The sequence below is a fragment of the Vicia villosa genome, unplaced genomic scaffold (assembly GCF_029867415.1).
Source record: "Vicia villosa cultivar HV-30 ecotype Madison, WI unplaced genomic scaffold, Vvil1.0 ctg.004687F_1_1, whole genome shotgun sequence".
Classification (NCBI taxonomy): Eukaryota; Viridiplantae; Streptophyta; class Magnoliopsida; order Fabales; family Fabaceae; genus Vicia; species Vicia villosa.
The window spans coordinates 5,190-18,911 of NW_026706493.1; the positions used below are offsets into that span (position 1 = coordinate 5,190).

Here is a 13,722-nt window from a genome sequence, read left to right on the forward strand (position 1 = left end):
ACGAGAGAAATTCCGAAGCTGCTTCCAAAAATTCAGTTTCCATATTCAGCCCAATAATCTTGCTCTTGTTAAAATTGACTTTCAAGCCCGACACTAACTCAAACCCACGAAGTATGACTTTAACAGTCCAAATATTTTTCCAATTATCTTCTCCTTGAATAATCCTATCGTCAGCGAACCGGAGAATATCAAACTGCAAGTCATCAGAAAGATTGAAGGGGTGAAACTTGTTTTGAGAGGTAGCCAGTTTCAGTAAGGCTGTAAGGCCTTCCACTGCAATGATGGATAAGAATGGGGATAAAGGATATCGCCTGACGCAAACAGCTCTGCTGCAAAATCATCTGTAGGAATTTCATTGACCCAGATGGAGAAGGAACTAGAGAAATCCTCGCTCTGTTGAAAATTGAAATACTGACGCAAATGACTAAGAACAAGTTGATCAAATTAAAAGATCAGTATGAATGGTTTGTTTGTTTTGTGTTGATGTTTTAGTGTTGTGTTGATGTCGTTAGTTTTGTATTCCTTAAATCATTGATATAGTAATTTTGTGTAGTATGATGAAAATGTATTGATGCTGTTAGTTTTGCATTTGTTAAATCATTGATATGGAAATTTTTGTATAGTTTGATAAAAATGTATAAATATGTTGTTACTGTCTCGTTGTTTTGTTGCTGATTTTAATCTTAATGATATATATATCTTTCATTTAACATAAATTTACCTACGTTAATTTAAATCACGTATACCTACGTTAATAACAATAAAATGAAAATAAGAACCTTTTTTAGTATTATGATATAAATTAATGAAATTTCTGGTATAAAGGATGTTTTAAAGGTGTATCTTGAAAAAAAATCAATATGAACTCATGGATATGATCATTTTATTTAAAGGTATAATCATTTTATTGATTTCATAAAGCACTTGCTATTCTGTAACATGGCAGAGTATTTTTGCTTAATAAAAAAATTACATACAAATATATGAGAAGGTATATATACACATATAAGAGAAATATTAATATTAAGTATGAGAAGACGCGTTCTCTCAATTGACCTGCTTTTATGGTTGACATCATTGAGCTCCGAGTAATAACCTAAAGGTAAGCAAATACTTTTTAGGAAGCTGTCACACAACTGAAAATCATAAGCTAATCCAAGATTCTATAGTAAATTTTACCTTCTCAATGTGGACTGTGAACGCCTGGTGCTGCAAACCAAGAAGAAAAGGAAAACAAAAGGAATTTGTTAGCAGGAACATCAAATGATAAACAATTTTCTAAAATAAAATGCTTGAGTGACAAACCTAGAGCCCTGTTGTTTGAGACTTTGTTGGTTGCCTACTGGTTTTTGAGGTTCATCACTTGGAATAGGTACATTCTTAACCTGCAACATTAACATATTGCAAGTGTTATAACCTTATTCCAAAACTCACTATGCAATAAATAGTTAGTGGTTCATGTGTGTATAAACCAAAGATTGACTAACCAAATTCTTGAATAAGAAATTAAAGAACATATGGATGTATCTTTGCTTTGCCTCTTTTTGCTCCTTGTTCACATGTCTCCAAAAGGTGTAAATGTTTCCCATATTTACCAACTTGTTTGCATATATCTTCCATGTATAGCTACAAGAAAAATACACGAACATGTTTAAATTAAATTTCTGGCTGTTGAGGGTTTTAAAAAACAGTCTGCGGCTGCGATAACTGCCACGACAAAACGGTATAGGCAGATGTCGATATTGGTACCATTATCACCGTTTTATTGTTAAAGAACAAATTATGGTTAATTCACACCGCAATCAGTGTCGCGACACCTGTACCGACTGAAATCGCGAAAGCCTTAACGCTACCGCGACCTTTTTTTAAAACCCTTGTTTTTGAAAGGGTAGATAATTATTTATGCAATAAAGGTGCAACTTTAACATAAAGAATAACTGCACTAGTTTGAAGCAAAGAAAATGGAAGTAGTACCATTCATTTATGCGCTGCAATCCGAACTCAGAAATCATGTTCCAATAGGAAGGATCTACTTTGCATTTTTCAAAGAAATCAGCAATTTTGTTGCTTGATCCATCTCCATTTAGGGGATCAATGTGGAATCCTGAGATTCCATCAACAATTATTTCTGCAGGACCTCCTTGGTTAGTAGCAAAAGTTGGCAAGCCACAGTTCATTGCTTCAATGACAGTTAATCCAAATGCTTCATACAAAGCAGGCTGCACAAAAGCTCCCTTTGTATCAGCAATGCAGCGATACAGCTCTCCGTTGCGAATTCGGTCAGTCTGCGCAGCAATCCATCTGAATTGGCCCTTTAGTTGATACTTTTGAATTAAATCATGCATCTTCTTTATTTCTGCCATTTCCTCTCTATCTTTTGATTTCGAAGGGTCAAAGAAGCCACCAACTATGACAAGGTTCACCAAATTTCTTAATCTTTTGTTCTTTCCATACCATTCAACTAATCCGCTTAAGTTCTTCACAACATCAAGCCTTGCCATTGAGAAAATTATAGGTTTCCTCCTCTCCGCTAGATATCCACTGTTTTCATGATAAATTCAAAAGTTAAAATCAATGATTGAGAATGATGTAGCTAGTATAGGTAATGAGTATGACTCATAGTTTACTGATAAGTGGACAGGCCACTCGAGCCAGTGAATATTATAACAAATTTTGTTATATATAATCTTAAGCTTGAATAATAGAAAGGCACTACAATATCTTTGTAGTTGAAGATGTAGACAAACTTTGTTGAATCCATGACCAAATTATGCGCATTCTCTGTTTTTTTTTTGTATATGTTTTCTTTTGAACCGACGTTGCTATTCTAACAGTAGTTCGGCATTGAAAGTTTATTATTCAAGAGAATAAACAAAGTCACTTACATATGTTCATTGTTATCCACTTTATTAAAGAGAAGATCTTCAATGGCAGAGTGAAATTGAAAAAGTCTTTTGTCTTTTTCTGTGTAAGGGAAATAGATACTTTGATCAGCACCTGGTGCAGCTATATTGAATTTAGGATCAAACACATTTATCCCTGAGACAACCCTACAAATCCCTGGAAGAGTAAATGCAGCATGGCTTTCATACTGTCCAGGTCTATCTTTGCTGCAGAAAAAAAAAATTAAAATTCAAAACTCAGTTCTCGTTTTTAGGTGTACTTTCTAAAAAAATTATTTTCTTTTAGGTAAGTACTATGATAGGTTGTTTTGACAAACCTTCCCGCGATTTCTTGGTATGTACTGGTTATGATGAAATCGGATGAATTCATTGCAATTGTATCAGCCATGAATTGACATGAGAAGTGATATTTAGGATCTAACTCTTTCCACTTGACATCTGAGTCTTCATACTTGGTTTTCTCCAAAGCATGTGCTATAGTTGCTTGAGTTATCCCAAGTTTTCTAGCCATTAGAGATGCTGCCAAATTTCCATCTGTGTAATTTCCTATAACAAGATTGGGTTTTCCTTCCATTAGGTCCAAAATCTTGGTTGTTGCATCCTATTAATAACGTAAACCAAAGAATTGGTAAGAAGGCTTGTTCATATGTGCAACCCGTGCTTATTTCACTACATTATAAAACTTTGCATCGTAACTGCAATTTAAAACCAAAGTACAGCATAAAAAACCATGAAGCATGTATACATGCCTGAGTAAACCTCTCAAGATAGGGATAAATGTCGAAGCGAGAAACCCATTGACGTAAAATTCCTTTTTCTGTATAAAAAGGCACACGTAGAATGTGAGAGTGTTTGGTACCATGGATTGGTTCAAACTCCTGGTGGCACTTGGTTCCTCTAGCATCAGGTATCAACCTTGTAACCTGACAAGGTCAAGAGTGTATAATCACATAATTTAACTAAGTTCTAAGGTACATGTAGAAAGAGGCCATTGCTTTGTATGAAACTAACCACAAGAATTTGAGGTTTAAAATTTAGTCCTTGTTGCTTAATTTTTAGAAGTAACTCTTCCTCCAAAGCCTTGACTTGATCCAATATGTAAACTACCTGTTATTTTGGCAACAGTTGTTGGAAATTAACACAATTTTTGAGCAAAATTAATACTTTTAGTTTCTTTTTTCGTTCAAATTCAAATATTAACAAGGTTTAAAAAAGGTTGCATATATGATTTGGGCAGTGGCATCATAGTTTCTGATGTCATGGCGACTGTATTTGACTTCATTCACCTTAATGTAAAGGATCACGATAGAGATCATGACAGCGACCCCGATTTAAAAAACTTACTGCTTGAATTGTATTTAAAAAGCTTCATTTAGAAAACACAACACCATAAAGTGAATCATCTTTATTAACCTCACACTTCAAAATAAAAATTATGGTTTCTAATGATAGAAATTTTACCTGGCCACCAGTGTCTGGCAAGCCAAGAACATCTTCTTGCCCAAAATAACCATGAATTGAGAAGATCACAACTTTAAACATTGTAGGAATTCTGCTGAGAAATTTCTCTAGATTAATTGGATCTGGAGCTTGGAGTATTTCTGATAAAGCTCTCATTGTCTCCTTCACCCTTCCCGCGGTATCTCCCCATCCTTTCTCAAAACCCCACTCCTTTAACCTAAAAACAAAATTGACATTGGATTACAACAAACCAGTAGGGTTTTAAAATAAGGTTTGAGACCTTGATTTAGGTTGCAACATCAAGGTTCTTTTATGTCGCAGTTGAGACTGCGTCATGTGAAATGAACTAAAATTCTCTGCAACCGAGATTTTAAATTAACTTAGCTAAAACATCATTGACCTCTTAAATGATGAATCAATAAAGTCCTTACCTTAGCTCAAAATTGTGATATGAAGTATCCTTGGGAATTGCTGAAAGGAAAACATCAGCCACAATTAATGCTTGCTGAAGTTTTGCAGCTGAGTTCAAGGTGTCATTTATCATTAGACTCTGCCAATGTAGATTACAAAAATGAAAAATTAATATTGAAAAGTTTATATTACTTTTGTGTTGGTATGAAGTTTATGAACTTAATCTAAAGCTTCTTCACTTACTTCTCCATGATGATTTAGTTTCAACAAGTAGCCCACTATAGCCTGTGTTTTTGTCAATCTCCCCGTTGTCTTTGAAGCTAAGAACTTTGAAACAAAGTGAAGTCCATTTCCGATTGAAGATGATAATGTTAATTTCGGAATCCCAAAATCAAATGCTCCAAAGTCTGCTTCAAATGCATTTTCATCATTTGCCCTACACATATAGAAACTGTTAATGATCAAAAGAAAAATTAAACATATTCAGCCTTACATAAGACATTCAAACAAAGAAATATATAAGAGAAAAGACACACCATTTTTGGTCATATACCCTTTCCTTGGATTTGAGGTAATCAGTAGGGGTAATAGCATCAACCGAAAGATCCTCAGAATTGACACGTACATATTCCCAAACTCCTGGATTAGGCCTAATTGCAAAGGCAACATATGGTGGATCAACAACAGCTTCCTGCAAGTTTATGAGCATAACATCAAACACCCTGTAAGCGTAAATATCTTTTAGCATGTTATGTGATTAACAAAGAACCTGTATAGAGCTCAATATGAAGCCTAGAATGCCCTCCAAAACTTGATTTCTTTCAATTTTATCATCTATAATCCGCTCAACTTCTTCCATCAAATGATGAAGTTTCATGATCCTTCTCCCTTTCTCTAGGTACTTAGCAAAGCACTTCTTCATATGGTATCTACTATGGCTCAATGCATCAGGCATGTTATCTACTAGAGAATTTGTGCGCTTCAAAGCAGGTGGTGGAGCCATTGAATGAAATAATGGTCTAGTTGTTGGCAAATCCTAGCTCAATTGATAAAACGCCAATATTATTAGGTTGGACGCCAACACCAGAATTTGAACCGTGAGTTTCTAATGGTTATGCGTGCATGTCATAAGAAAATGTGTCACAATTTATATGTGTACGTAGCTTTATATGTGTATGTGACATGAGAAATAATTTATTGTTTGGATAGGTAAAAGAGTGGGAGAAGGAATGGTTGATGAAGGAAGGAAAGGAAAAGAATATTCATATGTTTGAGAAGAGATTTTAGTGTTTTCTACTATCTATCTACTATCTACTATCTACTATCTACTATCTATTCATTAATAATAGATTGACCAAATTGCCTAAATTACCCTTACACCAAAATTTATTTGCACTAATAAAAGGTCATTTTTGTAACTAACAAATTAAGTATTCACTCTTTCAACTTTATTGAATGGATGCACCAAGTGTTAGCTTTTCATTGGTCCGAATTAAATAACATTTTTCCTACAACTTTATTGCATGAATGATGACATCACATGTAACTCATGGATGATGGAAGTCATATTTAAATTTCTTTTACATTTCATTTTCCCACACTTTCTTACTTTCATTTTAATTTTTCTTAATTTATTTATTATCACAAAAAATATTAATAATCTATTTTTAAATTTTAATCTTACTAAAAATTTTAAATTTCTTTCGCATTTCATTTTTCCATACTTTCATTTTAATTTTTCAACATTTATCTATTATCGCAAAAAATATTAATAATCGATCATTTAATTATTATTCCCAAAAATATTTAATTATTTCACGGGCCACTATCAAATCAATATTTAATTTTTTTTAATCGATCATTACACATTTTCTCTATCTTAATTAAAATTTCAAATTTCTCTCACATTTTTTCACACTTTCTTACTTTCATTTTAATTTTTCTCTATTTATTTATTATCTCACGGGTCACTATCAACATAATGTCTATTTTATTTTAATCAATCATTGTCTTTATTTGAGAGATAATATCTTTATTTTTATTTTTTTCTCCATCTCACGATTTTTTATCATTATTTAATATAATTAAATTTCCATGATTATTGTTTATTTTACATTTGTTTTTAAATATATTTTATATCGCATCAAATTATTTTTTTATTTAACGGGTCATTATCAACATAGTAGCTATTTTATTTTAATCAACAATTACTATTAATTGAGAGATAATTTTTATTTTTAAATGTTAATATTTCATTTTATTATCTCCATCTTATTGTATTTTTTATATGATTATTTAATATAATTGAATTTATATGATCATTTTTCATTTATAATTAAACCATAGTGATCTATATCATTTTCTTTTAATTGTTGTTGGACCGTCAATTATTAAATTACCTGATCCAATTTTACTATTGTGTTCTTAACCTATCTTAAACATTTTTTTGTGGATCATTGTTTTCTATATAATTATTGTTAAATTTACAATTAAGTAAATTATTTCATATTTTTCATTTATATTTAAAATTTTACATTTACATTTGTTAAAATTTTATTTTTTTCTCCAACTCACATGTCCTTTTTTATATGGTTCTTTATTATACACAAAATTAGCACATGAATACGATAATAATGTTTAATCTTAAGGGTCACTTTCAATACAATGCCTATTAATGACTTTTATTTGAAAACTAAAGTATTTATTTTCAAATTTCAAAACGATTCCTATGGATATTCGGTTTTCAAATAATTGGGAGTATAACAGAGCAATCAATAAAACTCTAACTCTATTCAAGTAAAACAATTCCTTTTAATTATGCATATTTCTTATAATTCCTTTTATTTATATTATTCATATCATTACAAAAATACTACACCAGAAAAAAAATCACCCGTGCGGAAGCACGGGTCTCTGACTAGTTGATAAAGTAAAAGGAAGGTGTGAACTGTGGATATCATTTCTAACAAGGAATTATAACATTTGTGGATAATCATGAGGCAAAGAATCTAAAAGATTTATTCTTTTTGTTTGCTAGAGGTGTTACAGGTTTAAGCCATAAAGTTGATATTTGTTTTTTCCTTAAGTTGTTTTCTTTTGCCTTGTTTAGTTAGATCAAATCGCTAGTTGAAAGTAAAGAACTTATAATTCGTATGTTCGAATGATTAAAATAAAGTTATTGGATAGTACTAGTATTTTTTTTTTCACGTGACATAGGATGTTTTCACTAGCTTGTAGTATTTTCTTTATAGGATTTTTAGTTAGTTTCTCATGACTTTTTTAATAACGGTATTTCTCTCGTGTTCTTGCCTGCGCACGCTCATGAACTTTTGAATTATTTTTTCGTTTACTTTCTTAAACAAACTCGTGTTAAGGCAAGACATCTCCGTGTTGAACTTCAATCTAACATGCTTGTTAAGTCTACAGTTTGTGATTATCTTCTTCACACAAAAAACTTTTGACGCTCCTGCCTCCATTGATTTGGAGATTTAGTTACTCAGAGCCATCATATAAATAAATGTCGAATTTGGAGATTTAGTTACGCAGAATCATCATATAAATAAATGTCGAATTTGCTCGGGTGGTTTCAATTATCGAAAGCAAATTTGATGTACTGGATCTTGATGATGAAGTTGAGATCCTTCTTCTTGCGCATGAGCTTCAATTGGATAAATATAAGAAACAAATTGTTACGTAGGTTATATTTCTGAATCTTACTTGCACTTCTTCTTCGGAGTGTGTTTGAACGAGTTAATTGAGAATCTTTAAATAATTCAAAATTCTAAGTAATTGAAATTCATTTATTTTTAAATTTTTTTCTTTGGATAGAGTATTAAAATGATTCGTTGTTAAATTTTTGGGCTATTTTCATAAAATTATTATTATTTTTTGGTTAAAATTAAAATATCAGAATAAGAGATGGGGAGAGGGCGGCCACGACGGAAGGTGCCCTCGCCGCAGAAATCTGCAGCGGTTCTCATCGGAACGCAACCCCTAATAGAAACTGAGAAACCAGTTGAAGGGAATGTAGATCTGGTAACTGTTGAGGAAGAATCTAGCGAAGAGGAGACGGTTGTTAAAAACCTAGATGCGGAGAAGGCGAAAGCGATTGAAGCTCCTAAAGTAACGAAGCTGTGGGTAGATGTAATCAATGAGAATCAGAACCCAGCTAAGGGTCTCACTATGGAGTATGTGGTGAATGGAGCTCCTGAGATAGAAATCAAACAGCGGATGTGGAAGCAGAGGTGTCATATTGGGAGTCTGCCCTCATCATGTATGTAATTGGGGGTGACCTAAGTATGCATGCCGTCAAGAAGTATATGGAGAAATTCTGGAATTTTGTGACTCTACCTGACATGTACTACAATGATGCTGGTTATTTTATTCTCAGGTTCAAATCCTTTAAGGATAAGGATGATGTTTTGATGCGGGGGCCTTACACGACTCATAACAAGCCCATGCTGATGCGTGATTGGAAGCCTGATTTTGACCTGAAGAGGGATATGCTCATAATCATTCCCATTTAGATTAAGCTTCCCCAGTTGCCTCTGCACTTGTGGGGTGCGCGAAGCTAGAGCAAAATTGGGAGTGCTTTAGGTACGCCCTTGGTAACGGATGAGTGCACGGCAAACAAGCTAAGGATCTCCTACGCACGAATACTGGTTGAGATAGACATTACACAAGAACTTGCCACAGACATTGTGATTCGAGATGTAGAAGGGAATTGTTTGAAGCAGCCTGTTGAGTATGAATGGAAACCTGCGTATTGTAATAGATGCAAAGCAGTAGGACACAATTGTGAGAAACCAAAGAAACCTGTGAAAGTTTGGCAACCAAAACCACCTGAGACAAAGGTTGTGGAGGAAGTTGTGCAGGACATAGTGGAGGGAGTGAAGCCACCTACTGAAGATCCTAAAGTGCTGGCCCCTGAAGTTTGGACCCAGATAACTACACGAAGGAAAGATCGAGGACAGAGCAATTTGGCTGAAGGTTCCTCATCAACCATGATACATTGTCAAAATGACTTTGGACTGCTGGGGATTTTGCAGGATCCGCTAGTCAGTCAGCACCGTCCCCCATGATTGTTTCATGGAATGTGTGGGGGCTTAATAAGATGGTCAAGACCAAAGAGGTTAGCTCCCGACTCTCTAGTCCTCGACCTAGTATTGCTGTGATCATTGAAACTCGCGTGAAACAAGGTAAAGCCTTGAAGGTCCGAGATAAACTGAACCTGCAGGGGCAGTATGAGGACAACTATAATAAACATATTATTGGTAGAATCTGGATTTTTTGGGATCATAACAAGGTGGAGTTCCGAATCTTGAATAAAACCCAACAGTTGATCCATGGGGGCGTTTATGATCCAACGGGTAGGCTGCTTTACTGGTTCACTTCTGTGTACGCCCTCAATCAATTGGAGAGTAGGAAAGTTCTGTGGAGGGACTTGACGAAACTGAATCAACATCAACAAGGCCTGTGGTTGGTGTGTGGTGATTTTAATAACGTGCTCAAAACTGTTGACAGGATTGGGGGGAGCATGGTACAGGAAAAGGAATATGTTGATTTCGCTGAGATGATAAAGGTTTCTGGTTTATTTGAGATTGATGGGATTGGTGACTACTACACGTGGTCTAACAAACATGTGGAGGGTGTTATCTACTCCAGAATAGACAGGATGTTGGCCAATGTTGAGTGGTTCCAAAATTATATGGATGCTTCGCTGCAAATTATGGCGCCGGGTATTTCAGATCATGCACTTCTTTGTTTGGAAACTCAACCACAGGTGGTGCAAAGGAGGAAACATAGGTTTAAGTTCGTGAATCATGTGGTTAATTGTGATGGCTTCCTGACAGGTGTAGCCAACAGTTGGAATCTTCCTTTGGTGGGACACCCTATGTTTGTTTTATGGAAGAAGTTACAACGGGTCCGGCCGGTCATTAAACAACTGAGTCAGCCAATCATTGGAGCCACTTCCACCTTGAGGAAGGCTAGAGAGAACCTGATTGAGGCACAACGGCTGGTGAGTTCTGATAGAATGAATCCTGTGCATTTGTTGGCAGTTAAGTACTGCACTGAGGAGGTTAATAAATGGAGCGGCATCGAAGAAGATATATTGAGGCAGAGAGCTAAGATCGACTGGCTTAGATTAGGGGATGGTAATAACCGTTTTTTCCATGCCTATGTGAAGTCCAGAAATAAACAAACTGAGCTAAGGAGAATTTACAAAGCTGATGGTACTCTTTTGACTACTCATGCTGAGGTTGAAAGAGAGATTCTTGATTTGTATGGGAGCTTGATGGGGACTGCTGATTCCAATCTGAACTGTATCAATATTCCTGCTATGAGAGCTGGTCCGCAAGTATCCAATGTGCAAAGAGAGCGTCTTGAGGCAAATGTCACAGAATAAGAAATCGTGGATGCCCTCAAAGGAATAGGTGAGATGAAAGCCCCAGAAATTGACGACTTTGGTTCTAAATTCTTCAAAGCTACATGAGGGATTATCAAGAAGGACGTGATTGCTGCAGTCATGGATTTTTTCAATCATGATAAGATGTACAAAGCCATTAACTGTACCTTGGTGACCCTCATTCCTAAAGGCAGCAATGCAAAAACGGTTAAGGATCGCCCGATCTCGTGTTGTACAACAATCTACAAGGTGATATCTAAGATTATGACAAGAAGGCTGGGAGCAGTTATGAAGAGCATTATCAGTAGAAACCAGGCTGCGTTTGTGCAGGGACAAAGCATACATGATCACATCTTGCTAGCGTATGAGTTGATGAAAGGATATGAAAGGAAGCATGGTACGCCGCAATGTATGCTACAACTTGGCATTCAGAAGGCATACTATACGCTTGATTGGGGGGCTTTGGATAAGATTCTGCAGGAAATTGGCATACCTAACAAATTTAGGAGGTGGATAATGACTGCAGTTACCACAGTGTCGTATCGGTTTAATATTGGAGGGGAGGTTACTCAGGTTATGCAAGCAAAACGGGGGCTGCGGCAAGGGGACCCTATATCCCCATTGCTCTTTGTTATTGCGATGGAATATCTGAATAGGTGTCTGCTTTCTCTTCAACATGTTCGGGAGTTCAAGTATCATGCGAAATGCAAGCGACTCAACATCATTAGTCTCAGTTTTGCCGATGATCTGCTCATTTTCACGCAAGGTGATGCTGTCTTGGTGGGATTGGCTATGAATACGGTGCAACAGTTCTCTTTAGCAACAGACCTGAAGGTGAGTCCTTCTAAATGTAGAGTGTATATGGGCAGTGTGAAGGAAGAGGTGCGGCAAGAGATTTTGGCAGTCACGGCATTTGAGGCAGGATCCCTTCCATTTCGTTATCTAGGGGTGCCTCTTACAAGTAGGAAGCTGACAACTCCACACTATATGAGCTTGATTGACAGAATTTTGGCGCGGCTTTCGCACTGGAGCACTAAGCTCCTGAGTTACACGGGCAGAGTACAATTAATCAATAGCGTCATAAGTGCTATGGAAAACTATTGGATGATTTGTCTCCCGTTTCCGAAGAAGGTGATCCAGAAAATTGATGCGATTTGCCGGTCGTTTTTGTGGACAGGTGGTGGTACGGTAACTAGGAAATCCCCCGTGGCTTGGCACAAAGTTTTTGCACCTAAAGATCAATGAGGTTTAAACATCATTGGTTTGGAGGGTTGGAATAGAGTGCATCTTAACAAGCTGTTGTGGAACTTGTGTAGGAAGACTGACACGCTATGGATCAAGTGGATCCATAGTTTCTATGTTAAAAATAACAGTGTGTTAACGCTGCAGGTTTCGGTGGGAATGTCGTGGATTCTCAAGGCCATTATGAAAACCAGAGTGACCAGTCTAGATATGCAAGGGTGGAATCAAATGGGTAACAAGTTAGACATGAAGAAAGTATATCAGTTTGTGCACAGGAACCAAGAGCGTGTGGCGTGGAGGCACCTTATGTATCGCAGCCTTGCACGGCCACGGGCTTTGTTTATTTTCTGGGTGGTATGCCATAAAAAGCTAGCAACGAAGGATAGAATGTACCGGTTTGGTCTTATGAATGATACTGGCTGCGTGTTTTGTCAGCAGGTGGAAAGTATGGAACACCTCTTCTTTCTCTTCCCAGGGACCCGTGGAATTTGGGAGAGAATATTGAAGTGGATGCATATGGAGCATAACATAGAGGGCTGGACCTTGGAGCTTGCGTGGATGATTAGTAAGGGGAGTGGTAGAGGGTGGAAGGCGTGCTTGCTTAGGAGTGTTGCAGCTGAAACCGTTTACGAGATATGGAAGTTTCGAAATAGTGTTGCTTTTGGTAAACATGTACAGAACAAGGATATTGGGGGTATAGTTATAGATAGCTTAGTCTATAGAGGATGGTGTATCCCAAAGATTAGGAACCATATGGTGCAGTTTATGGCAACTTAGCTGAGGTTCTTTTAGTCTGTTAGTGTTGTTTTTGTCAACAGGCTTTTGTGGATCCTTTTTAGGATCATTGTATCTACTGCTTTTGGTGATTAATAAAGTATATTTTTCTCCACAAAAAAAATTAAAATATCAGAAATAGGGACCAATTTGCAATTTTAGAAAATTTCAATAGACCAATTTGTAAAGTTTGTAAATTATTAGAGACTTATTTTCAATTTTTTGAAAATTTTGAATGTAAATTTGTAATTTTTAAAAAAATATAAGGATCATCTTGCAAAATTTTAAAAATTGATAATATAAATTTAATATTCAAATTATGGAGCAATTCCAATTTCTTAACATTTTGGTATCAGTTGAAATTTCTTAAATTTAACTTAAATATAATACTTCATAAATTTACATCATTTTAACGATGACTGATTGTTTGTCCCGACTTTTTATCTACTTTTCTTCTCCTTATAAGGAGATGGAGGGCCAAACACATTTTTTATGAAGCTCTTATGAAAAAAAGTAGCTTTTTTT

General features: G+C 35.6%; 1 protein-coding gene across 1 annotated transcript; it reads right to left on the bottom strand.

Annotated features, from left to right (window-relative positions):
- Positions 1–900: 900 nt before the first annotated feature.
- LOC131642242 (sucrose synthase 5-like) lies at positions 901–6,018 on the bottom strand. Its single transcript, XM_058912514.1, has 14 exons — positions 5,545–6,018; positions 5,312–5,466; positions 5,019–5,211; positions 4,796–4,914; positions 4,365–4,581; positions 3,915–4,010; positions 3,653–3,826; positions 3,221–3,504; positions 2,886–3,110; positions 1,975–2,541; positions 1,488–1,626; positions 1,306–1,385; positions 1,180–1,209; positions 901–1,096 (listed from the first exon to the last, which is right to left on the bottom strand). Exons 1-14 carry the CDS (start codon positions 5,776–5,778, stop codon positions 1,075–1,077), a joined length of 2,535 nt encoding a protein of 844 aa, XP_058768497.1. The 5' UTR covers positions 5,779–6,018; the 3' UTR covers positions 901–1,074.
- Positions 6,019–13,722: the final 7,704 nt, after the last annotated feature.